A 24900-nucleotide genomic window follows, 5' to 3' on the forward strand; every position below is an offset into this window, starting at 1 on the left:
ACTATGGGATGGAGGATATGTATGATGGTTATATGGGCACGGGACTATGGGATGGAGGATATGTATGATGGGTATATGGGCACGGGACTATGGGATGGAGGATATGTATGATGGGTATATGGGCACGGGACTATGGGATGGTGGATATGTATGATGGGTATATGGGCACGGGACTATGAGATGGTGGATATGTATGATGGGTATATGGGCACGGGACTATGGGATGGAGGATATGTATGATGGGTATATGGGCACGGGACTATGGGATGGAGGATATGTATGATGGGTATATGGGCACGGGACTATGAGATGGTGGATATGTATGATGGGTATATGGGCACGGGACTATGGGATGGAGGATATGTATGATGGGTATATGGGCACGGGACTATGGGATGGAGGATATGTATGATGGGTATATGGGCACGGGACTATGGGATGGAGGATGTGTGATGGGTATATGGGCACGGGACTATGGGATGGAGGATATGTATGATGGGTATATGGGCACGGGACTATGGGATGAAGGATATGTATGATGGGTATATGGGCACGGGACTATGGGATGGTGGATATGTATGATGGGTATATGGGCACGGGACTATGGGATGGAGGATATGTATGATGGGTATATGGGCACGGGACTATGGGATGGAGGATATGTATGATGGGTATATGGGCACGGGACTATGGGATGGAGGATGTGTGATGGGTATATGGGCACGGGACTATGGGATGGAGGATATGTATGATGGGTATATGGGCACGGGACTATGGGATGAAGGATATGTATGATGGGTATATGGGCACGGGACTATGGAATGGTGGATATGTATGATAGGTATATGGGCACGGGACTATGGGATGGAGGATATGTATGATGGGTATATGGGCACTCGACTATGGGATGGTGGATATGTGTGATGGGTATATGGGCACGGGACTATGGGATGGAGGATAATTATAATTTGCTGTAACTAACCACAGTTAGTTACTATGCCTGGGCAGCGCCGGGCTCTTCAGCTAGTTTGTCATAAAACTACAAAAAAAAAAAACCAAACACCATTTCCAAATTCTTTTATCTGCATACTCCGCTTCCATCGGTCCGCCTGCAGGTGCGAGACCCCTGTACAATATAAATTACCAAGACCCATCTGGGCTCTGAGGAAACATTACAGCTCGGCAGACGTGTAAACCCCCGTCGTGGAGCCCACCCCGAACTGCTGGGATCATACTTCACAAACTCCCAAATCCTTCCCTGGAATGGTGCGGAGGAAGTAAACAGATAATCCAGCGTCAGGGAGCTGCCGTCACAGACCACCCCAGTGTCAAGTGTTTCGTTAAAGCACCATAATATTCCGTCAGAAGTGCATCTGTAAAGGGAAGGTCCACCTTTTATTGTCCTCCGTATAAAAGAAAAAAAAAGGCAATGTAACAGAAGGCAAGCCTCTCCCACGCCAGGTCTCTAGGCCGGTCCATTATTAAGTTATTATCTACACTTGGACAGTCTGGAGAGGGTTGATGGTACACTGCTGAGGTTACGAAAGAAAAAAAAAAAAAAGAGAATCTGTAAGTTCTCCGCATCTCGTGTAAACTCCGAGCTACATGTGGGCAACTGTGGCCACCATCATGACAGTCATGTTACTTCTACCATGAACTTGGATACTGCCTGAGGGTCTAAGATGTCGCCGTCCTGGTTATCGTGGATCCTCTGATGGTTTTTAAGACTGGACCGACACAGAAAATGTTTATTACAGAGAGAGCAGGTGAAGGATCCTTCTTGGTGCATCTCTGAATGTGCGACCAGGTCGCTGGAGTTTCGGAAGGCTTTTCCGCACTCCTTGCAGTTGTATCTGTGGATCCGGAGATGATTTTTAAAGGCGAGCAGGTTGAAGAATTCCTTGAGGCAGTTTGGGCACTTGTAGACCCCGATACTGTGAGTTTTCCGGTGGTTAAAGAGGCTACTAGCATGAAGGTAAGAACGGCCACATTGTTTGCATTTGTATTTTCGATCGCCTTGACTGGCTTGGTCGTTGTGATTTGGGGATTTCTCATCCGATGGCAACGTCTTATTTTCATTGTTAGGCCTCCGCGTTGATAAAAATAGTGAGGAAGACTGAGAAGACAGCTGCTCGTGAGTGCGTTGGTGATGTCTGAGGGTTTGTTCACAGCTGAAGCCGTGGTTACAGGTTGGACACTGGAAGGGATTTCCTTTAACATGGACTGTGTTGTGGATGATCAGTTCCTGGGAAGACTGAAACGTTTGCTCACAATTCACACCCCGACGGTGTTTTTCAGGGGAGTGAGTCTGCAGATGGGTGTTCATCGCGATGGGGTTGAGGAACTCGTTGGGACACACAGAGCACTTATATTTTTCACTTTCCCGTTTGCTCATATGACTGCATAAGCTGCCAGCATGGTGATCAATATGGCCACAGATATCACATCCATGAGGTTCTTCAGATTGCAAAGATTCTAAAGCCCCACTCTTTGCCGAGACATCACTACGGTTTTCCTCACATGAATGGCTCTTCATCTCATTTTCCCCATTGGAGACATCCTCCTTGAAGTTGGATGCTTCATGGCCGTTAGTGGAATTTTCCACCTGTTGGTCAGTTATGGCCTTTGCTTCTGTTCTCGAGGTTATCCGAGAGTCCGATTGTGATCCCTGTGGAACATGTACAATTTGATGCCTGAAAAGTTGTCTCCTCCACTTAAAGGTTTTCCCGCACTGAGAACAAGGGTGTCTTTTCGCTTCATAGTGAGTGCGCTGATGGTTTTTTAGGGCCATTAAGTTCCGGTAGGTTTTGTCACAGACTGAACAATGGTACTGACCCGTTTTGTGGCTTTTCTTATGGTTAAACAGGCTTCCAGCATGTCTGTAGGAACGTCCACACTCCTGACACTGGTAGGGCCGAGAGTCTGGATCCATTTTGCTTTTTAGCCGAGACGCAGATCTCATCTCAACAGTGCCAATTACTTTTTCTATAGAAGCTTCACTTGGACCTTGCATTATTGACTTTTTATGATGCCCTTGAGCAAATCTTCGGTATCGGCTTTTACGGTTGCGCCTTCCCGGCTTTTTGGCTGAGGCCCTTTGCCGGTGTATTCTTTGGTGAGTATCGAGTTGTTTCTGCAGCCGAAAAGCTTTACCGCAATCCAGGCATTTGTGTCTCTTTAACTCAAAATGGATGCGGTTGTGATTCTTCATTGCCATTAGATTGAAAAAGCGTTTCTGACAGATAGGACAGCGGAAGATCCCGGTTTTATGAGTCTGCTTATGGTTAATCAGACTCCCCGCATGCCTATAGCTCCTGCTACACACTTCACAATGAAATGGACGCTTCTGAAGTCCAGTCTCTTGTTCGATTTGTGACCGGGAGATGTCAGGCAAGACTGGAAGATCGTGAATTTCTTCTTTACATTCAACTAGAGTGTCGTGGAGCTTCGATAACGCTCTCACACAATTGTAAGAAAGATGTAGCGCCAGGTCTTTTACGTGAAACATCTTACCACATGACTTACAGGCCTGAACCTTACTGTCTTCTACACTATCGGCCCCACTCATAGAACCAGAAATCTGTTGGGTGATCTGATCTTCACTTATACTACCAATCTGGTGAGAAAACAGCCTCCTCAAATTCTTTTTATGTAGAGTTGTTTTTGAAGAAGGACTAACTGAAGTGGAATTATCACATTTATCTGGGCCATGTTGACTACGAGAATCACCAGGCAAATAAGGAGAAAATGGCAACGATCTATGATTCTCACTAAGGTATATATGGTCTTGTAGAGTGGAAGTTTGTAGATCATGCAGATTGTTCATAGCACTCGACTGCTTACACTTCGGGTGGTGCCGCAGGTGGGTTCTGTAAGCTGCCAGGTTAGGGTAATGTCTAGAACAAGCTACGCATTGAAAATTTCCAACCAAGTGAGTCTTTTTATGATTAACTAAACTTCCACCATGACGATAAGTCTTTCCACATTGCTTGCATGTGTAAGGTCGGCTCTCTGGGCTTTCTCCATTTTTTGGACTTGATTCAGAGCATTCAACTGTTGGCTTTGGACATGGTTGTTGGCGGTTCTCATCAGGTTTAGGCGGGATGTTTTCATTTGCAGAGGAGTCTTCATTTTGGTGAATAGAGCTGTGAGCCTTCAAGCTTTCTAGATCGTCATAGGTTTCCCCACAGAATCCACAAATGTGAGACAGCTGGGAGCCCCCGTCAAGGTTTTCACTACGCTCCGTTTCCTCAATCTCACTTTTGATTCTGTTTAATAGTTCTCTTTCTGAAGAATGCATGGAAAAGGAGAATTCTGGCTCTTGTACTTCTTGCATTTCCGGAACAGATTCAGCCATTCCTTGTTGTTTCTCGTGTGCAACCTGGTGTTGGTGGAAGTCGACTTCATTAGAAAAGATCAAACCGCAGTGACCACAGTCATAATGGTTATCTGCCGGGACCTGGTGGTCCACAAAATCATTCCCATCTGATCCACTTATGACTGTAGTTCTGAGAGTTTGAGGCTTGGTGTGGGTCTCAAAATGACTTCTCAGAGCAGAGAGGCTAGGGTACTCTTTGGGGCAAAATGAGCACTGGAATATACCCGCCTGATGGCTACGTTTATGGTAATTTAGATAATCTATGTGGTCGTACACTTCCCCGCATTCAACACATGTGTATTCAGGCTCTTGGTCTTCTGCTGCAGAGTCCAAATGTTCACCTTTAATAACCAGGTTATTGGAATGGTCCCATTCAGAGTCTCCTATAAAGTTTACATCTTTTTTAACCTCTGTTGAGCTGGACTTGAGGACCTGGTCATCCCATCGGTCTCCTTCTAGGGATGCATGCACCATTTGGTGTGCCAGCAAATCAGTTTCGGTATGAAACATCTCCCGACAGCTGACGCAGCCATATACGCCTTTAGCATCAGATGGATATGAAAGATGTGAATAGAGAAGCGCTTGGTCAGACATTTCTTTCGGTTCACTCTTTTTAATTTTGTGGTGAATTCGAATATGATTTTTTAAGGCAGCCATGTTCTGTACATGTTTGGCGCAGTAAGGGCACACATAGTCACCGGTTTGGTGAGTTCGTTTGTGGTTTATTAGGCTTCCTGAATGTCTATAGGACTTACTGCACAGATTACATTTATACACTCTCCTTCCCGGGTTCTCGGAGGTTCCTGTAACCTTTCCATGAGGTTTTTCTCCTTCCTTTACTTTGAAAAGATCATTTTCTGGACTTGTACCTTGAGCATTGGTGGGCGTTTTTGCAGGAGTTACAGATATTGCGCTCAGACAGCTCCGTCTAGAGGATTGAAAATTCTCAGAATGGTTAAATAACATTCCAAATGGTGAAAGAATTTGGGACTCGTTTAAGAGTTCTTTTCCTGCTCTTTGACTGGTAGTCGCTCTTTGGGGTATTCTCTCATTTAACTTTACAGAATTGGCAAGCGAGTGACTCTTGCTTTGCAAAAATCTGGGCCTGGTCCGAAAAAAATGGCGGCCCTGTCGGGATGATATATTTTTTCTTCCTGCATATGATCTACTGTGGAATCGAACATGATTTCTCAGAGCCATTACATTAGAATATTGCTTTGGACAGATTGAGCACTGATATACTCCAGTCTTGTGCGTCAGCTTATGGTTTATTAAACTACTTTTGTGCCGATATGTTCTGCCGCAAAGTTCACACTTATGTGGCCGATCATCTGGTGATTGGTGATGCTCTTCAAGGCCGGAAGATTCCTCTTCTTTAAAGGTAACTGGATCAGGTGGAGGTATTGCAACACTAGTGTCAGTATTTTGGAGATCATCATCATCATCATCTTTACGTTCGAGTTTAACATCAAATTCAGTAGCTAAGGAGTCTTGACTACATGGCTGAAAAACCAGGCTGTCCATTTCCATCTTTGCTTCTGGAGGAAGGGCAGGACCACTAGAATAAGCAGAGTCGTCACTGCTAGCTTGTGAAACTTGAGGAGTTTCTTGCCAAATGCCTGATTCAGGAACCTCCTCCACTGGTTTATCGATCAATATTTCACTTATTTCTTGCTTCTGGTGAAGAAAGTGATGTTTTAAAAAGTCATTCTCATTAGTAGAAGTGACAGAGTTTCCATACTCAAACGAATCTTCTTGGTTTTGACAGATATCTTCGGACAGGCTGGCAGAAGGAAAGTGAGCATCTTCTATTCTCTTCTCTGCCTTAGACTTGAAGTGAGCCCGGAGATGGTTCTTTAAGGCAGCCATGTTGAACATCTTTTTGGAACACAACGAACAGCTGTACACTCCGGTTTGGTGAGTTTTTTTGTGATTTATCAGGCTTCCTGCATGCCTGTAGCTCTTTCCACACTCCTGGCACGTAAACCGTCTATCTCCAGACTTTGAATCTTCGTCATTAGCATCATCATATTCTGTGAAATCAGTCGTCTTTTCCTTAGCGTCATCTTCATTTGTATCGATGATCGAGTCTGAACCGAAGGGTGTATCTGTCACATCATCATGGTTAGGCTTTGTAAAAGGACTTAAAGTTTCAGGGCCATCTTGACAGTGGCTTTCCAGAACAGGGACAGAGTCTGGATCTTCAGATTTAATTTGCTTGGATAAATCGGGTAAGCTAGGTGGATGATTTGCTTTTTCTACTGGCTCTAATACTTCATTCAAGTCTAAATGGACACCGGCATTTTTTCCAGAAGTTAGAGGCGATTTACAACTTCGACGTGCTCTAGAGTCTGAATGGAGACGACAATGGTTTTTCATCGCCATAAGGTTTGAGAACTCCTTAAAACAGACGGCACACTGGTATACTCCAATAACGTGACTCTGCTTGTGGTTGGCGAGACTTCCTGCGTGTTTATAAGCTTTTCCACACTGCGTACACTTATATCGATATTCCTCCGCGTTACTGTCATTTGGCTGATCCTTCTCGTCTGTAAATACTTCATATTCCACAGATTCCTCTTTTACGGGGGCCTCGTCTTCTGCCTTTTCATCAGGATATTTCAAGATGAGCTGAGGGAAATCCACAGGTAACATGGATTCAGCAATATAGTTCTCTAAGTTTGTCATTAGGTTGCTACTTTCCACTAATACTGGGGATTGCATTTCAAACTTGGTGTTTCTTGTGTTTTTTTCCACATTGGGAGTAGTATAGTAAGCATGCAAGGATTTCCGATGATTGTACAGCTGCTGGGACATCCGAAAAGCTTCTCCACACTGTTCACACTTGAATCGTTTCTCCTCCGAGTGGGTTCGCAGATGACTTTTCAGGCCCATGGGGTTGGAATATTCTTTCTGACAGATCAGACAAGTGTAGAGACCAACTTGATGAGTCTTCTTATGGTTGACCAAGCTTCCGGCATGACGATAACTTTTGTCACACTGGTTACACTTATAAGGTCGATCTTCTCTGTGGCTTCCATGGTGACTATCAAACTCTGTTAGACCAGAGGAAGACATGGGGCCCTGGTCGCAGTTCAGATTCTGATTTGGAGATCTGTCGGCTTGATTGGTTCCATCATCTATATTCATTCTGGAACGTATGAGGTTGTCCAAACATGGGATCTCCTCCGATCAGAAGGGGATCGAGCTACATCTTTAAATCATTTCTTAAACGTGGAGTCGTCTCAGGGTAGATGCATCTCTTGCATGTCGGATCCGAGTCTGGTCCCGTGAACTTCTTAAATATTCATCCTATAAAGACAAAAAAAGAAAAATAAATGTTGACGTGATTAATGTGACTTAACCTGGATCATAGCAGAAGAACAACAAAATGATTCAACCATGAAGTCTGCTCTAGTCTATCCGTGGGGTTCGTCCCAGAGACTACGTTATGTGTACGGCCACCACATACAGGTAGGGAATAATACTGAATCTATGCAAGAAAGATGATCTGGATAATCAGTTAAGGGGGCTGAAGTTCACTGTAAAAGGCTAAAATAAACACAACACAACTATTCTTGGCTTAAAAGCATTTTTTTTTTTGCAATAGGGTTTCATTAACAATTCTGGAGTGATCGTCACCGACATCCTCTACGTATCACAGTACATAGACTGCAGGAGGGGAGATCAGCGATTGTGATCGGCGTCACTTTTAATCTCTTCCACCGAAACACCATTTAAGCTGATTTATGACCACACGAAAGTGATATTGTGAACTTCTATCACAAATCAGCCTAGAAGAGGGTTCAGAAGAGAGAAAGATTACAGGCCATAATGAGAGCCCAACAATCACTCGTGACTATCCCTGCAGTCCGCCATGTACTGTCATACATAGAAGATGTAGAAGCTAAAAGCTGCAAACTAAACAGTATTGTAAGAATGGATTTTAATCAAAAGTAAAAAATAAAAACACCCCAAAGCAGTTTTATAGGATGCAAATATGGTCAGCTAAGAGATGATTTCATGGTCTAATATGTACAGAGGCCACCCAACCATCGTGGCAGTGCTGAGGTTCAACGCGTCCGATCCTTTCCTCCAACTAGGAGGGTCGGGCAGCGACTTGTTCCAATCACCTCATTAAATACATATATTCTGCTTAGTGCACGTTTATGAGTCGGGCGAAATCCCAGCAGAGGACTTGAGGGGGTTGTCCGGCACCGCTCGCTTTTGCATGCAAACTCAGATCCTGAAGGTAAAGCGTTACTTGATTCATCTGGATGTTGAGCTTATGACTGCAGTTTGCTTATCAGCGGGGGTGCGGGAATATTCTGTGTGGTCCTTCCTTTTTAACGGAAAGAATTGAGAAAGCATGGTGGACACAGGGCTATATGGAGGGGGGAGCTCTATAGGAGGTGGCACAGCTCCTCTATACATCCATGTGCTTTCCCATCCGCAGAGGCTTTCTGTAATCTCTGGATTAGTCCGGACCCCACATAACGTATACACCGCTAGTGGGAACATATCACCTCATGGAGGGAACTTCCCCACTGTGGAGTCCTAGTATGAAGCCGCCTGCATTCCTGCTGAGCGCACAGTCAGGTGCACCGTCTACACGAAGGCGGCAAGCAGGCGAACAGGGGCAGCAGGGAGCCAAGAAGAGGGCAGCAAGCAGGCAGATTGGCAGCAGAGCGCCAACACGGGGCAGCAAGCAGGCAGACGGGCAGCAGAGAGCCAACACGGGGCAGCAAGCAGGCAGACAGGGGTAGGAGGGAGCCAACACGGGGCAGCAAGCAGGCAGACAGGGGCAGCAGGGAGCCAAGATGGGGCAGCAAGCAGGCAAACAGGAGCAGCAGGGAGCCAAGACGGGGCAGCAAGCAGGCGAACAGGAGCAGCAGGGAGCCAAGACGGGGCAGCAAGCAGGCGAACAGGGGCAGCAGGGAGCCAAGACGGGGCAGCAAGCAGGCGAACAGGGGCAGCAGGGAGCCAACCCGAGGCAGCAAGCAGGTGTACAGGGGCAGCAGGGAGCCAACACGGGGCAACAAGCAGGCGAATGGGGGGCAGCAGGGAGCCAACACTGGGAAGCAAGCAGGCAGACAGGGGCAGCAGGGAGCCAACCCGGGGCACCAAGCAGGCAGACAGGGGCAGCAGGGAGCCAACCCGGGGCAGCAAGCAGGCAGACGGGCAGCAGAGAGCCAACACGGGGCAGCAAGCAGGCAGACAGGGGTAGGAGGGAGCCAACACGGGGCAGCAAGCAGGCAGACAGCGGCAGCAGGGAGCCAACCCGGGGCAGCAAGCAGGGGCAGCAGGGAGCCAAGATGGGGCAGCAAGCAGGTGGTGAACAGGGGCAGCAGGGAGCCAACATGGGGAAGCAAACAGGGGCAGCAGGGAACCAAGATGGGGCAGCAAGCAGGCGAACAGGGGCAGCAGGGAGCCAACCCGGGGCAGCAAGCAGGCGAACAGGGGCAGCAGGGAGACAGGGGCAGCAGGGAGCCAACACAGGGCAGCAAACAGGGGCAGCAGGGAGCCAAGATGGGGCAGCAAGCAGGCAAACAGGAGCAGCAGGGAGCCAAGACGGGGCAGCAAGCAGGCGAACAGGAGCAGCAGGGAGCCAAGACGGGGCAGCAAGCAGGCGAACAGGGGCAGCAGGGAGCCAAGACGGGGCAGCAAGCAGGCGAACAGGGGCAGCAGGGAGCCAAGACGGGGCAGCAAGCAGGCGAACAGGGGCAGCAGGGAGCCAACCCGAGGCAGCAAGCAGGTGTACAGGGGCAGCAGGGAGCCAACACGGGGCAACAAGCAGGCGAACAGGAGCAGCAGGGAGCCAACACGGGGCAACAAGCAGGCGAACGAGGGGCAGCAAGCAGGCGAACAGGGGCAGCAGGGAGCCAACACAGGGCAGCAAGCAGGCAGACAGGGGCAGCAGGGAGCCAACACAGGGCAGCAAACAGGGGCAGCAGGGAGCCAAGACGGGGCAGCAAGCAGGCGAACAGGAGCAGCAGGGAGCCAAGACGGGGCAGCAAGCAGGCGAACAGGAGCAGCAGGGAGCCAAGACGGGGCAGCAAGCAGGCGAACAGGAGCAGCAGGGAGCCAAGACGGGGCAGCAAGCAGGCGAACAGGAGCAGCAGGAAGCCAAGACGGGGCAGCAAGCAGGCGAACAGGGGCAGCAGGGAGCCAAGACGGGGCAGCAAGCAGGCGAACAGGGGCAGCAGGGAGCCAACCCGAGGCAGCAAGCAGGTGTACAGGGGCAGCAGGGAGCCAACACGGGGCAACAAGCAGGCGAACAGGAGCAGCAGGGAGCCAACACGGGGCAACAAGCAGGCGAACGAGGGGCATCAGGGAGCCAACACGGGGCAACAAGCAGGCAGACAGGGGCAGCAGGGAGCCAACCCGGGGCAGCAAGCAGGCGAACAGGGGCAGCAGGGAGCCAAGAAGAGGGCAGCAAGCAGGCAGACGGGCAGCAGAGAGCCAACACGGGGCAGCAAGCAGGTGTACAGGGGCAGCAGGGAGCCAACACGGGGCAACAAGCAGGCGAACAGGAGCAGCAGGGAACCGACACGGGGCAACAAGCAGGCGAACGGGGGCAGCAGGGAGCCAACCTGGGGCAGCAGGGAGCCAACCCGGGGGCAGCAAGCAGGCGAACAGGGGCAGCAGGGAGCCAACACGGGGCAGTAAGAAGGCAAACACGGGCAGCAGGGAGCCAACACAGGGCACTATCCTGGTGACTGCAGCAATACCCTTATTGCCCCTATGTATCTTGCATTCTCATAACTTGGGGTTTGTGCTTACATAGCCTCTCTAAAGTGAGCTGCACATGGCCTAATTCTCTGCCTAATCGGATGGTCGGTCCGAGGAGGGGAGGTGTACTGAGTGTATCTGACGACCATGGCTCGGGGCCACGGTATTCCTGGAATGGGCCGAGATGTCACAGTCTGATAAGCATCACTTGCCCTATACCTCCCGCTTTCACCGCTTGTGACCCAGGTGAGCACACGTAGCACTCAGCCATGAAGCCGCCCGTAATCTCAGTGCAAACAGATTCAGCAAGAACCAATTCTCAGCAATCAGTAAGTAAACAGCTCTTCACACTGAGCTAGACGAAGCGCAGATGTGGAGAGTCCTTGTGATCGCAGCAGGAGAGCCAATGACAGGGGGATGTGACCCCTCCGTGTGAGCCACAGTCTATAGATAAAACTGAAGAACGGCAGAGACTGGATACGGCCGGGAGCCACCACAGTCAAGTCATCAACCACGCAATCGTTCTTTTTGCCCACTTTTATGGGGGGGGGGGGGGGGAACCTTGGTTTTTAGGTATTTTTACTTTCATATCAATCATGACTTTTCCACCAGTTTTTCCGGTGTTCTCTGTGAGAGCCGCCATCAGATTTCTTGGATCGGTCTTTGTAAATCCAACTTGCTGCGCTGACTACAACGATGCCCAGGATTCGGGAAGTAACCAGTGACCCTAGAATTCGCTACTGTCCCCATCTTCGTTTTTAGGACAAATGACCACTAATGGTAGTTTTGTTTTTATACCGGGGGGTTTATCACACCCCATTGAAAAGGTCATTTCCACATGTAGAGAGACTGCCATTCCTGCCTGCAGCTCCAGGGATCGGTCAGATAACAGTAAGGAGAAGATTTCCACTTTGCGGTAAACTGGAGTTACTGGTGTTTGCTTTGGCCTCCTCTGGATTAACTGGGAATGTGAGAATAAAACATGAACTTCTGCCAATGACGTGATCCCGACGCTACGAGCAGAGTAAACAGTGTCAGCGGTGTAAGGAAAGGATCAACGCAGGCGAGGCCTCGGGGGCGATCACTCACAATGCACATTCCCGGCTGTGGGTGATCCTGCCCGAGGGCGATGGACAGGATCAGCCGCGAACTTCATCGCGGAAGTAGAATATTATGTAACAGGAGACCAGGAGCCGAAGGAGACGCAGGAAACGCCACCCGGCATTGCCAAATAATAAGCAACCGAGAAGATTCTCCGAGGAGCATCCGCCCGGCACCGCCATACATTAAGCCGAGGAACGCAAGGATTTCCTACACAGCTGAGATTGGATTTTTTGCTTTTCTTCAAGTCCTCAATAAACAAGTCAGTGATGAATTCCGGACGTCGGGGAGGAGCTGGAGAGCCAGGGATGTAGTCGCTGGTGGTCTGGGTCACTGGTGTCTGGTCCTCCCCCCGGTAGGAAGCAGGACGGTGACAGCACATCATTCTGCAGCAAACATGGGGACAGTCTCATTGCCACTCCAAAAGATGCCAGAAGTGGGTGCACCTCTGTCTTTTTACAAGGCTACTACAAAAGGCACAAATTGTGGCCCAAGTGTTTGTCTGCACCAAGGTGAGAAGTTGGCTTCTACACACCAGTCCTGACTGTGACAAGGGCTTATAGGTCAAGTGCACTCGACAAACCCAGTAAAGTCACGCTAGGGCTTATTTTCAGGGGAAATCTTTACACCACTGCTGTCAAATGACACCACTGCAGCAGCGCACAGGGCCAGCGACCACAGGGGGGGCGCAACAACCACAGGAAGGGGGGGGCAGCTCCCGAGGAAACTATTATATTCAAAAGATAGTTGGCAGTAACACTGTTTGCTTTTTTCCTTCTTTCTTTGGTCATCAAACTCCCCCCCAAATAAAAAAAAAATTATCTAAGTGAACAAAACGTAGTATTCACCCCTGCATGGTATCGGTACCAGACAGCTCGCCAAAATGAAGACAGCCACGGATAGAAAAAATGGCAACAACAAAACAAAATGTATTTTCTTAAAAATATAAAAAAGGATAAAATAAGAAAACAACAAGGTTGACGTCGCCATAATCGCACTGATCCGGAGAATCTTGTTGCATTTTATTTCTACATAATAAAAACTACAAGGACAATCGTGTTATTTTTTTTAGAATTTCACTGCACTTGGAATTTTTTCACTTTTTTCCCCAGGACATTATATGGTACCGTCCAAAACAACAACTCGTCCTGCAAAAAACAAGGCTCAAACGGTGACGGGAAACAAAGAAAAGAGTCATGTCCCCTGGAAGAAGCTGAAAGGAACGAAACCACAAACCCCACAAAAGCGGCCATACTCGTCATGTACGGAGCCGCTCGTCAGGGTGCGGAATCACATTGGGCCAGGGGGGTTTATCGTATCATACGGCGTGAGAGGGGATCATATCAGGCCAGAAGAGTGTGGGGGGGCCCATCATATCTGGGCAGAGGGGGGGGGGGAGATCATATCTGGGCAGAGGGGGGGGATCATATCTGGGCAGAGGGGGGGATCATATCTGGGCAGAGGGGGGGGATCATATCTGGGCAGAGGGGGGGGATCATATCTGGGCAGAGGGGGGGGGATCATATCTGGGCAGAGGGGGGGGGATCATATCTGGGCAGAGGGGGGGGGATCATATCTGGGCAGAGGGGGGGGGGATCATATCTGGGCAGAGGGGGGGGGATCATATCTGGGCAGAGGGGGGGGGGATCATATCTGGGCAGAGGGGGGGGGGGATCATATCTGGGCAGAGGGGGGGGGGATCATATCTGGGCAGAGGGGGGGGATCATATCTGGGCAGAGGGGGGGATCATATCTGGGCAGAGGGGGGGATCATATCTGGGCAGAGGGGGGGGATCATATCTGGGCAGAGGGGGGGGATCATATCTGGGCAGAGGGGGGGGATCATATCTGGGCAGAGGGGGGGGATCATATCTGGGCAGAGGGGGGGGATCATATCTGGGCAGAGGGGGGGGATCATATCTGGGCAGAGGGGGGGATCATATCTGGGCAGAGGGGGGGGGATCATATCTGGGCAGAGGGGGGGGATCATATCTGGGCAGAGGGGGGGGATCATATCTGGGCAGAGGGGGGGGATCATATCTGGGCAGAGGGGGGGGATCATATCTGGGCAGAGGGGGGGATCATATCTGGGCGGGGGGGGGGATCATATCTGGGCAGAGGGGGGGATCATATCTGGGCAGGGGGGGGGATCATATCTGGGCAGAGGGGGGGGATCATATCTGGGCAGAGGGGGGGGATCATATCTGGGCAGAGGGGGGGGATCATATCTGGGCAGAGGGGGGGGGATCATATCTGGGCAGAGGGGGGGGATCATATCTGGGCGGGGGGGGGATCATATCTGGGCAGAGGGGGGGGGGTCATATCTGGGCAGAGGGGGGGGGTCATATCTGGGCAGAGGGGGGGGGGGTCATATCTGGGCAGAGGGGGGGGGATCATATCTGGGCAGAGGGGGGGATCATATCTGGGCAGGGGGGGGGGATCATATCTGGGCAGAGGGGGGGGGATCATATCTGGGCAGAGGGGGGGGGATCATATCTGGGCAGGGGGGGGGGGATCATATCTGGGCAGAGGGGGGGGGATCATATCTGGGCAGAGGGGGGGGGATCATATCTGGGCAGAGGGGGGGGATCATATCTGGGCAGAGGGGGGGGGATCATATCTGGGCAGAGGGGGGGGATCATATCTGGGCAGAGGGGGGGGGGTCATATCTGGGCAGGGGGGGGGGGGTCATATCTGGGCAGAGGGGGGGGATCATATCTGGGCAGAGGGGATGGTATCAGGGCAGTCTGTTATATCATGCCTCCTGCCCGTTATTATGACGTCACCACACGATTATCTCCGACCCTACACAGCAGCTCAGGTGTAATGGGGACAATGGAGGACGCACTCACCATGGGTCCGGGTGCAGCAGTGTCAGCGCCAGGCTGTGCCGCCCTCCTTTGCCCCTCGGTGATGCCCCCGGAGCCGGCGGGTGAGGGGCCCGGCCCGAGCGATCAGCTCCACATCTCTTATACCATCTCTCTGCCCAACAAACACTTCCTTTTGTTGCTAGGAAACAGGAAGTGTGCACCGCACAATGTCTCCCTTCTCGTGATCACTACCTACTCCGGGAGTTCCTTTTCATTCCGGTGCCCGGATGTAATATGGCGGAGGAGAGGATTCCAGGTTTAAAAATGGAGGAGCAGTAGCCAATAGGAATGGAGCAGCTTGAAAGTTGTTTGGGTGCAGGTAGCGATAAGGGGAGAACCGACCAATCAGTGAAGGGGGAGATTTTCCGCCTCTCCCTGTGCGCACGTCTGAAGTCTTCTCTCTGGAAACATGAGATGAGAGAAAGAGTTCCGTCCGGCTGATAACCAGCTTTCTGCAGGCTGGGTGCGGTACGCGGCTGCTGGGCGGGGGGGTCGCTCTGGGCCGGCTTCTCACAGCTAGTGCTCTGTGTTTTTTTAGTCTCACTTTATGGATCGAACGGTGGAGGGAAGCTAATAGTGAAGCACCGAGAACTTCCGGCGTCGGCTCCTCCTCAACCCCCAGGGTCCTAGGTCCGGCCATGTTCAGCTTTGTCTGCTGCTGGAGCTCTGAGGCTGAGTGAGGGGAGCGGAGGGTGTAACGGCCGCCAGAAGCCCCAGGTGAGCGCCGTGCGGAGGGGAGGCGTCCGTATACGGAGCCTGGGCGCTCTGAGGTCCGTATATACAGAGCTGGGCTGTGCAGAAGGCTGAGGCAGGACGAGGGGATGCTGCAAAGCCGGAAAGGGAGAAGCTTCGTACATGGAAGGGTTAATAGTAATCAATGTGACCCCCCCCATCATCAGTATCTGGTGACCCCCCCATCATCAGTATCTGGTGACCTCCCCCATCATCAGTATCTGGTGACCCCCCATCATCAGTATCTGGTGACCCCCCCATCATCAGTATCTGGTGACCCCCCCATCATCAGTATCTGGTGACCCCCCCATCATCAGTATCTGGTGACCCCCCCATCATCAGTATCTGGTGACCCCCCCCATCATCAGTATCTGGTGACCTCCCCCATCATCAGTATCTGGTGACCCCCCCCATCATCAGTATCTGGTGACCCCCCCCATCATCAGTATCTGGTGCCCCCCCCATCATCAGTATCTGGTGACCCCCCCATCATCAGTATCTGGTGACCCCCCCTCATCAGTATCTGGTGACCCCCCCCTCATCAGTATCTGGTGACCCCCCCCCATCATCAGTATCTGGTGACCCCCCCATCATCAGTATCTGGTGACCCCCCCCATCATCAGTATCTGGTGACCTCCCCCATCATCAGTATCTGGTGACCCCCCCATCATCAGTATCTGGTGCCCCCACCATCATCAGTATCTGGTGACCCCCCCCTCATCAGTATCTGGTGACCCCCCCCTCATCAGTATCTGGTGACCCCCCCCTCATCAGTATCTGGTGCCCCCCCATCATCAGTATCTGGTGACCCCCCCCTCATCAGTATCTGGTGACCCCCCCCTCATCAGTATCTGGTGACCCCCCCTCATCAGTATCTGGTGACCTCCCCCATCATCAGTATCTGGTGCCCCCCCCATCATCAGTATCTGGTGCCCCCCCCCTCATCAGTATCTGGTGACCCCCCCTCATCAGTATCTGGTGACCCCCCCATCATCAGTATCTGGTGCCCCCCCATCATCAGTATCTGGTGAACCCCCCATCATCAGTATCTGGTGAACCCCCCATCATCAGTATCTGGTGCCCCCCCCCTCATCAGTATCTGGTGCCCCCCCCATCATCAGTATCTGGTGACCCCCCCATCATCAGTATCTGGTGACCCCCCCATCATCAGTATCTGGTGACCCCCCCATCATCAGTATCTGGTGACCCCCCCCCATCATCAGTATCTGGTGACCCCTCCATCATCAGTATCTGGTGACCCCCCCTCCATCATCAGTATCTGGTGACCCCCCCTCCATCATCAGTATCTGGTGACCCCCCCCATCATCAGTATCTGGTGACCCCCCCCATCATCAGTATCTGGTGACCCCCCCATCATCAGTATCTGGTGACCCCCCCATCATCAGTATCTGGTGACCCCCCCATCATCAGTATCTGGTGACCTCCCCCATCATCAGTATCTGGTGACCCCCCCATCATCAGTATCTGGTGCCCCCCCACCATCATCAGTATCTGGTGACCCCCCCATCATCAGTATCTGGTGACCCCCCCCATCATCAGTATCTGGTGACCTCCCCCATCATCAGTATCTGGTGACCCCCCCATCATCAGTATCTGGTGCCCCCACCATCATCAGTATCTGGTGACCCCCCCCTCATCAGTATCTGGTGACCCCCCCATCATCAGTATCTGGTGCCCCCCCATCATCAGTATCTGGTGAACCCCCCCATCATCAGTATCTGGTGACCCCCCCATCATCAGTATCTGGTGACCCCCCCATCATCAGTATCTGGTGACCCCCCCATCATCAGTATCTGGTGACCCCCCCATCATCAGTATCTGGTGACCCCCCTCCATCATCAGTATCTGGTGACCCCCCCTCCATCATCAGTATCTGGTGACCCCCCCTCCATCATCAGTATCTGGTGACCCCCCCTCCATCATCAGTATCTGGTGACCCCCCCTCCATCATCAGTATCTGGTGACCCCCCCTCCATCATCAGTATCTGGTGACCCCCCCCATCATCAGTATCTGGTGACCCCCCCATCATCGGTATCTGGTGACCCCCTCCCCCCATCATCAGTATCAGTATCAGCACGACGGAAGCAACGCCGCGGAGCACCACGGAAGCAACGCCGCGGAGCACCACGGAAGCAACGCCGCGGAGCCCGACGGAAGCAACGCCGCGGAGCACGACGGAAGCAACGCCGCAGAGCACCACGGAAGCAACGCTCTGTTGCTTCCGTGGTGCTCTGCGGCGTTGCTTCCGTGGTGCTCTGCGGCGTTGCTTCCGTCGGCCTCTGCGGCGTTGCTTCCGTCGGGCTCTGCGGCGTTGCTTCCTTCGGGCTCTGCGGCGTTGCTTCCGTCGGGCTCTGCGGCGTTGCTTCCGTCGTGCTCGGCGGCGTTGCTTCCGTCGGGCTCTGCGGCGTTGCTTCCGTCGTGCTCCGCGGCGTTGCTTCCGTCGGGCTCTGCGGCGTTGCTTCCGTCTGCCTATAGCTTTTGCCCAGTCCTCTGTATACAAACCATATGTTTCCATGTGAAGTTCCATTAGTCCGGCACTTCCTATTGTGTAACGCTGCGGCTTGTGGCATGTCATCCTGATAGTCCGGCACTTCCTATTGTATAGCGCTGCGGCTTGTGGCATGTCATTCTGATAGTCCGGCACTTCCTATTGTATAGCGCTGCGGCTTGTGGCATGTCATCCTGATAGTCCGGCACTTCCTATTGTATAGCGCTGCGGCTTGTGGCATGTCATCCTGATAGTCCGGCACTTCCTATTGTATAACGCTGCAGCTTGTGGCGTGTCATCCCGATAGTCCGGCACTTCCTATTATATAGCGCTGCGGCTTGTGGCATGTCATCCCGATAGTCCGGCACTTCCTATTGTATAGCGCTGCGGCTTGTGGCATGTCATCCTGATAGTCCGGCACTTCCTATTGTATAACGCTGCGGCTTGTGGCATGTCATCCTGATAGTCCGGCACTTCCTATTGTATAACGCTGCGGCTTGTGGCATGTCATCCTGATAGTCCGGCACTTCCTATTGTATAACGCTGCGGCTTGTGGCATGTCATCCTGATAGTCCGGCACTTCCTATTGTATAACGCTGCGGCTTGTGGCATGTCATCCTGATAGTCCGGCACGTTGTTCCAGCCGCCGTCATTTCTGTTTATTATTTTCTGCTGTTTTTGTTTATTGCAATGTGAATATCTGAGCGATTCTAACAAAGGTTTCTCTCTTCACAAGACGCTTCTTCTACCGACGGCTGCGGTCTCGGGATCATTCTCCTCTAGCGTCTCTAGGTCTTAGCAGAGCCCCTCCGGCTGTTGTGACCTGCTGCAGACCTGATCCATTCCCAGACTCCGGCGTCTGGCAGATTCCTGACGAGTCTTGGCCCGGTCCTTACTAATGGCCTCCAGGTCACTAATATTCTTGAGTGTGCTGCCGCCTTCACATCCAACCAAAGATTTTCTATGGAATTCAAGCCCGGTGACGGCCGCTCCGGAATCTTCCAGGACGTCTCCTGAAACCAAACTATGGTGGACTGTGCGGTGCAGGGTCAGTGTCCTCCTGAAAGGTCCAATGTGGCCCGAACTTCAGCTCCTCACAGAAGACATGAGGTTTTCTCCTAGAATTGTCTGATACGTGATTGGATTCATCTTGCCCTCCACCTGCTGCAGGTCTCCATCCGCAGGGATCGCCGAGCCCCCGCCACGCTACACCGCAGGGATCACCGAGCCCCCGCCGCGCTACACCACAGGGATCGCCGAGCCCCCGCCAGGCTACACCGCAGGGATCGCCGAGCCCCCGCCAGGCTACACCGCAGGGATCGCCGAGCCCCCGCCAGGCTACACCGCAGGGATCGCCGAGCCCCCGCCACACTTCACCATAGGGATCACCGAGCTCCCGCCACTCTTCACCTCAGGGATCACTGAGCCCCCGCCAAGCTTCACTGCAGGAATTGCTGAGGCCCGGCCAGGCTTCACCGCAGGGATCACCGAGCCCCCGCCACTCTTCACCTCAGGGCTCACCAAGCCCGCACCACGCTTCACCTCAGGGATCACCAAGCCCCCGCCACTCTTCACCTCAGGGATCACCAAGCCCTCGCCACGCTTCACCGCAGGGATCACCGAGCCCCCGCCACTCTTCACCTCAGGGATCACCGAGCCCCCGCCACTCTTCACCTCAGGGATCACCAAGCCCTCGCCACGCTTCACCTCAGGGATCACCAAGCCCCCGCCACTCTTCACCTCAGGGATCACCAAGCCCCCACCACGCTTCACCTCAGGGATCACCAAGCCCCCACCACGCTTCACCTCAGGGATCACCAAGCCCCCGCCACTCTTCACCTCAGGGATCACCGAGCCCTCACCACGCTTCACCGCAGGGATCACCGAGCCCCCGCCACTCTTCACCTCAGGGATCACCGAGCCCCCGCCACGCTTCACCGCAGGGATCACCGAGCCCCCGCCACGCTTCACAGCATGGATCGTCGAGTCCCCACCATGCTTCACCGCAGGGCTCACAAAGCCCCCGCCACTTTTACTGCAGGGCTCACCAAGCCCCCACCACATAGTGTTCTCCTTGTTTGTAAAGATTGTGAGCACTTTTTTTTTTTTTTTTTTTACTTTTTGGACCATTCTCTTGACAGCCGAAGGACATTAGTGATCTGGAGGCCACTACCCATGAGACCTGGGCTCAGCTTCCTCAGGATCACTGCCAGGAGCTTGAGTCTGCAGCCGGTTATAACAGCCAGAGAGGAATCAGGTCATAACAGCCAGAGGAGCTCTACCAAGTACTAAAGATATTTCATATGAAAGAGGTGAATAATTGTGATTAGAACCGTACATGATCCTGGAGATGTAGTGTAATCATAGTCACCTGCAGCATTTCTGGGTATCTCCCCGATAGTCTGGCGCATGGTGCCCCCGACAGGTAATGTTCATTATATCTCCTTGTATCTGGGATGTCGCTGTAATCCTCCAGAGCCGCACATTACGTGTCTTTGTGCAGAGAGACTCCATGTGGTTTGGAATTTCTGCCAATCAGCAGATCCGGGAGAATTACCAGCATTGATTGCATGGAGCCGTACTGATGTGACTGTTGTCTTTACATCTGTAGAATCTCTGTTGTGCTTAGTCCATACTGGGAGTAAATGGAGGTTGACTGAATTAATCCTGGGTCCCCGTCTTCTTTTCCAGGCCTCCCCCACAATGTCTTCGGAGCAGCAGCAATCTTCAGGAGAGATTGAGGTGGCCATCGAGCAGGATCCTGAGGAGTCTCCCAGATTTGTTCAGAGTGGACGTCGCTTTCGCTGTTTGTCCTGCCGCAAAACCTTCCCAAACCAGCCCCGTGCCAAGCGCCACTGTCGGGTGCACCTCTCAGCTGATGACTCTCAGCCTCCGACCCCCAAGACTCAAGGGCCAAAAAGCGAGCAACGCCACCAGTGCGTACACTGCAACAAGTCCTACAAAACCGCCTCCCTGCTGAAGAGCCATGAGCGAAGCCACACAGGGGAGAAGCCGTTCGTGTGTAAAGAGTGCGGGCGCTCCTTCATGCAGCCCATATGCCTGCGGGTACACATGGCCACACACAACGGGCAGCTCCCTTTCCAGTGCAGCCAGTGTGGAAAAGCTTACGCCACGCCGTCAAAGCTGCGGATCCACGAGCGGCTGCACACTGGGGAGCGCCCGTTCTCATGCCCTGATTGTGGGAAGGGGTTTGCCGACCCGTCTGTTTTTCGGAAGCACAGGCGGAGTCATGCCGGGCTGCGGCCTTATCAGTGCCAGCTGTGCCAGAAGTCATATAGCGAGCTGAAGGACCTAAAGAACCATGAACGGAGCCACACGGGGGAGAAGCCTTTCCTGTGTGCAGATTGCGGTAAGGCGTTCTCCCGCGCGTCTTCTCTAACGTGTCACCAGCGCATTCATGCTGCCGAGAAACCGTACAAGTGCCCTATATGTAACAAAGACTTTACCCAACTGTCCTCCTACCAGAGCCACCAACGCACACACTCCGGGGAGAAGCCTTACCTGTGCCCTCAGTGCGGCCGCATGTTCTCCGACCCATCTAGCTTCCGGCGGCACCAGCGGGCTCACCAGGGCGTGAAGCCGTACCGATGCGACAAGTGTGGCAAACCATTCCGGCAGCCGGCTGATTTGGCCATGCACCAGAGAATCCACACGGGTGAGAGGCCCTTCAAATGCCCGGACTGTGACAAGAGCTTTGTGGCCTCTTGGGACTTGAAGCGGCACCGGCTTTCGCACAGCACGGAGCGTCCCTTCCAGTGCATGGAATGTGGTAAAGGTTTCGCCGAGCGCTCCGGACTCAGCAAACACCAACGTTCCCACAGCGGAGAGAGACCCTACAAGTGCGAGGAGTGCAACAAGACGTTCATCGTCTCGTCAAGTCTGCGGAAGCACGAACGGACCCACGTGAAGCCCGAAGTGCAGGCCAACAAGAAGAAGGAAGAGTCCACCACCTGCGATTCGTGCGCAGTGACCTTCCTGAGCGTGATGGACCTGAAGAACCATCAGAGAAACCATCCGGAGCTCAGGCCTTTCCGCTGTGACCAGTGTGACAAGGGCTTTGTGGACAAGGCCGGCCTGAAGAAGCACCAACGGATTCACAGCGACGTGCGCCCCCACATCTGCCAACAGTGCGGCAAGGGCTTCCACGTCCCCTCCGACCTTCGTAAGCACCAGAAGACACATGACAAGGAGGTGAAGGGCAAAGAAGAGGAGGAGGAAGAGGAGATCACCACTTTGACCCTCCATCCGGCCTACGTAGAACCTCCGCCGCTCTTTGATCCTCTGGTCTCCTTCTTAGAGAAAGTGACCGAAGGAAACATGGAGGTGATAGAACAGTCGCCCACGTCGAGCTGAACTTGCTCTTGTACAAAGAACTGTACAGGACTACACAGACCCTACGTCTCCTGCGTGTAGGCGGCCATCTTGTCGGTGCAGAACATCCCACTCACCCCCATTACACAAACAATCATGGGAAGACTAAGCAGCGTGAAATGAATAATTACCGCCATTACCCAGTCTGAGGGACGATGGCCATTTTATAATGGGTATCTGCCACCCGCGGGGTGTACAGGACCGGGCCCCGGGACTGATGGGGCAGTGGAGATTTGCACACGTGTATATCCTGTAATACGTCGAGGTCATGTGACCGGAGTATGAAATTCAGTATTTTTTCCTTGCAAAAATAAAAGCTTCTGCCTTCATTTCCCCCCGCGAGGCAGCCATGTTTGTATAAAGAATAGTGCCTGTAAGCTGAGAAACTGCGGGATGGAGAGGTCGCGTCTGTCTCACACACAGCCCGTCCACGGGGGCGGAGGAGGGCGTCCACGGGGGCGGAGGAGGGCGTCCACGGGGGCGGAGGAGGGCGTCCACGGGGGCGGAGGAGGGCGTCCACGGGGGCGGAGGAGGGCGTCCACGGGGGCGGAGGAGGGCGTCCTCGGGGGCGGAGGGCGTCCTCGGGGGCGGAGGGCGTCCTCGGGGGCGGAGGAGGGCGTCGAGGGGGGAGGGCGTCCTCGGGGGTGGAGGAGGGCGTCCTCGCGGGCGGAGGAGGGCGTCCACGGGGGTGGAGGAGGGCGTCCACGGGGCAGGACGACGTTCTGGTAACCACAATGACTGCTCGCACAAATGTTCTGGCTTAGGCCCAGCAATATGGCCGCCATATCAGCTCCTGATCACCAAATGACGGGGCTGATTTATCATTCCATGGCCTGAAGAAGCTGAATGACGCCTCCTGGTGGCCATTTATGTTATCACCCAGCTTTTCCAGGCTCCTGAATGAGTGAACATAATAAAATGTATAAGGCTGAGAGATCGTCCTTTCTGGCATCTGTCAGGTGCCCGGGTGTCATGGAGTGCTGGTGTGGATCACGATCGCCATGAATACCCACGCCCTGTGGAATAATATCTCCATGACCACATGGCGCCGGTGATAATCTGAGGACACCATGATGCCGGACTCTCGGTAGTGACGCCCCGGCTTTATTTCGCCCCTCGGAGCGGAGGCCATGTTAGATCTGCCGTTATCTCTCCTCATCACTGGTTGTGTCTCCTACCGATCACGCAGGTTTATGACTGGTCGTAATGGGGGTGCACGGTCCCCCGTTCTCATTGATGGCCCCTCTAGATGCTCAGTCTCTATGATCGGCCCCGGCGATCGCACGATGAACAAACAAGCAGCTCCTTAGTCCGGTGAGATGATTTTACGGCGGCACAGTGTCCCGCGTAAACCGATGATGTGACACCATGATATCCAATGCGCACAGAGCGATTGTATTTAAAGGGATTATTTCCACCTTCATAAATGAAGCCCTTTTGCAGTTTACTGCTTGTTAAAATATGCAACTGTTCTCAAGATATTAACATTTTTCTTTTGTATGTATCTCGTTGCCTAGGAGACCGACCACTTCTACGGTTTAGCTTTTAAGCACTGCGTTAAAGCTGGCGGGACTAAGTGGTAACAACACGCTGCAGCGATCACGGACAGCTTCAAAACAGCGCTTAAAAGCTCAATAAAAGACGGCTTGTAAGCACTGTGCACGTTGTGCCATCTAGCAGTGGTGGTCGGTCTCCTAGGCGACGATCTGTAAGGAAAATAAATCGGTTCATATCTCAGGAACGGTATAAAATTTTAATAATTGGTAAATTGCAAAGTTGCTTGTATTTACATGCTGTATCCAACAATACTCACTTATGGAGCGGTGGAATTACCCTTTAAGAATTCTGTGCACCTACAAATGTTGGCCGTGTAAACCCGTTCCGATTGGCCTTTATTGGGGCCATTAAAGACCTGCTAGTCTTCCAGAGTCCTTAGATTGTGCAGCAGCATAAGGGGACGTAAAGTCTATCCATGGCCTGAAATGGCTGATAACAGAGAGCAATCGACGGCTGTTCAGATCTGTGAGTAGTAATTGATCCGTCCACCTGTAGGTCCCATTAACTCTCTCTTGCCTGTTGTGGTGCATTGTGGGAGAGGGCCGAGCTGATTGCAGCTTTGGATGTGACTGGAGCAGAAGACGTGTGGCAATCAGTGCCAGGGAAGCAGAAGTCGCTCCACAATGTA

General features: G+C 52.6%; 2 protein-coding genes across 4 annotated transcripts; one reads left to right on the top strand and one right to left on the bottom strand.

Annotated features, from left to right (window-relative positions):
- Window positions 1-1062: 1062 nt before the first annotated feature.
- ZNF646 (zinc finger protein 646) lies at window positions 1063-15278 on the bottom strand. The gene is made up of 2 exons (XM_073547452.1): window positions 15064-15278; window positions 1063-7690 (listed from the first exon to the last, which is right to left on the bottom strand). The coding sequence occupies exon 2, from the start codon at window positions 7526-7528 to the stop codon at window positions 1637-1639; it is 5892 nt and encodes a 1963-aa protein (XP_073403553.1). The 5' UTR covers window positions 7529-7690; window positions 15064-15278; the 3' UTR covers window positions 1063-1636.
- Window positions 15279-15402: 124 nt separating this feature from the next.
- On the top strand, window positions 15403-23048 carry ZNF668 (zinc finger protein 668). 3 transcript variants are annotated; one of them, XM_073547455.1, is made up of 2 exons: window positions 15403-15549; window positions 21015-23048. In XM_073547455.1, the coding sequence occupies exon 2, from the start codon at window positions 21027-21029 to the stop codon at window positions 22695-22697; it is 1671 nt and encodes a 556-aa protein (XP_073403556.1). In that variant the 5' UTR covers window positions 15403-15549; window positions 21015-21026; the 3' UTR covers window positions 22698-23048. The 3 variants fall into 3 exon arrangements, with proteins under 3 accessions (XP_073403556.1, XP_073403557.1, XP_073403555.1); XM_073547456.1 differs by having other exon boundaries at window positions 15426-15544; XM_073547454.1 differs by lacking the exon at window positions 15403-15549 and adding an exon at window positions 15556-15798.
- Window positions 23049-24900: the final 1852 nt, after the last annotated feature.

Source organism: Dendrobates tinctorius, unplaced genomic scaffold (assembly GCF_039654945.1).
Source record: "Dendrobates tinctorius isolate UK_male_01 unplaced genomic scaffold, ASM3965494v1 ptg000152l, whole genome shotgun sequence".
Classification (NCBI taxonomy): Eukaryota; Metazoa; Chordata; class Amphibia; order Anura; family Dendrobatidae; genus Dendrobates; species Dendrobates tinctorius.

Bases quoted from the DNA above. Each gene is read 5' to 3' on its own strand.
- ZNF668 (XM_073547455.1), top strand. From the start codon at position 21,027: ATGTCTTCGGAGCAGCAGCAATCTTCAGGAGAGATTGAGGTGGCCATC.
- ZNF646 (XM_073547452.1), bottom strand. From the start codon at position 7,528: ATGAATATAGATGATGGAACCAATCAAGCCGACAGATCTCCAAATCAG.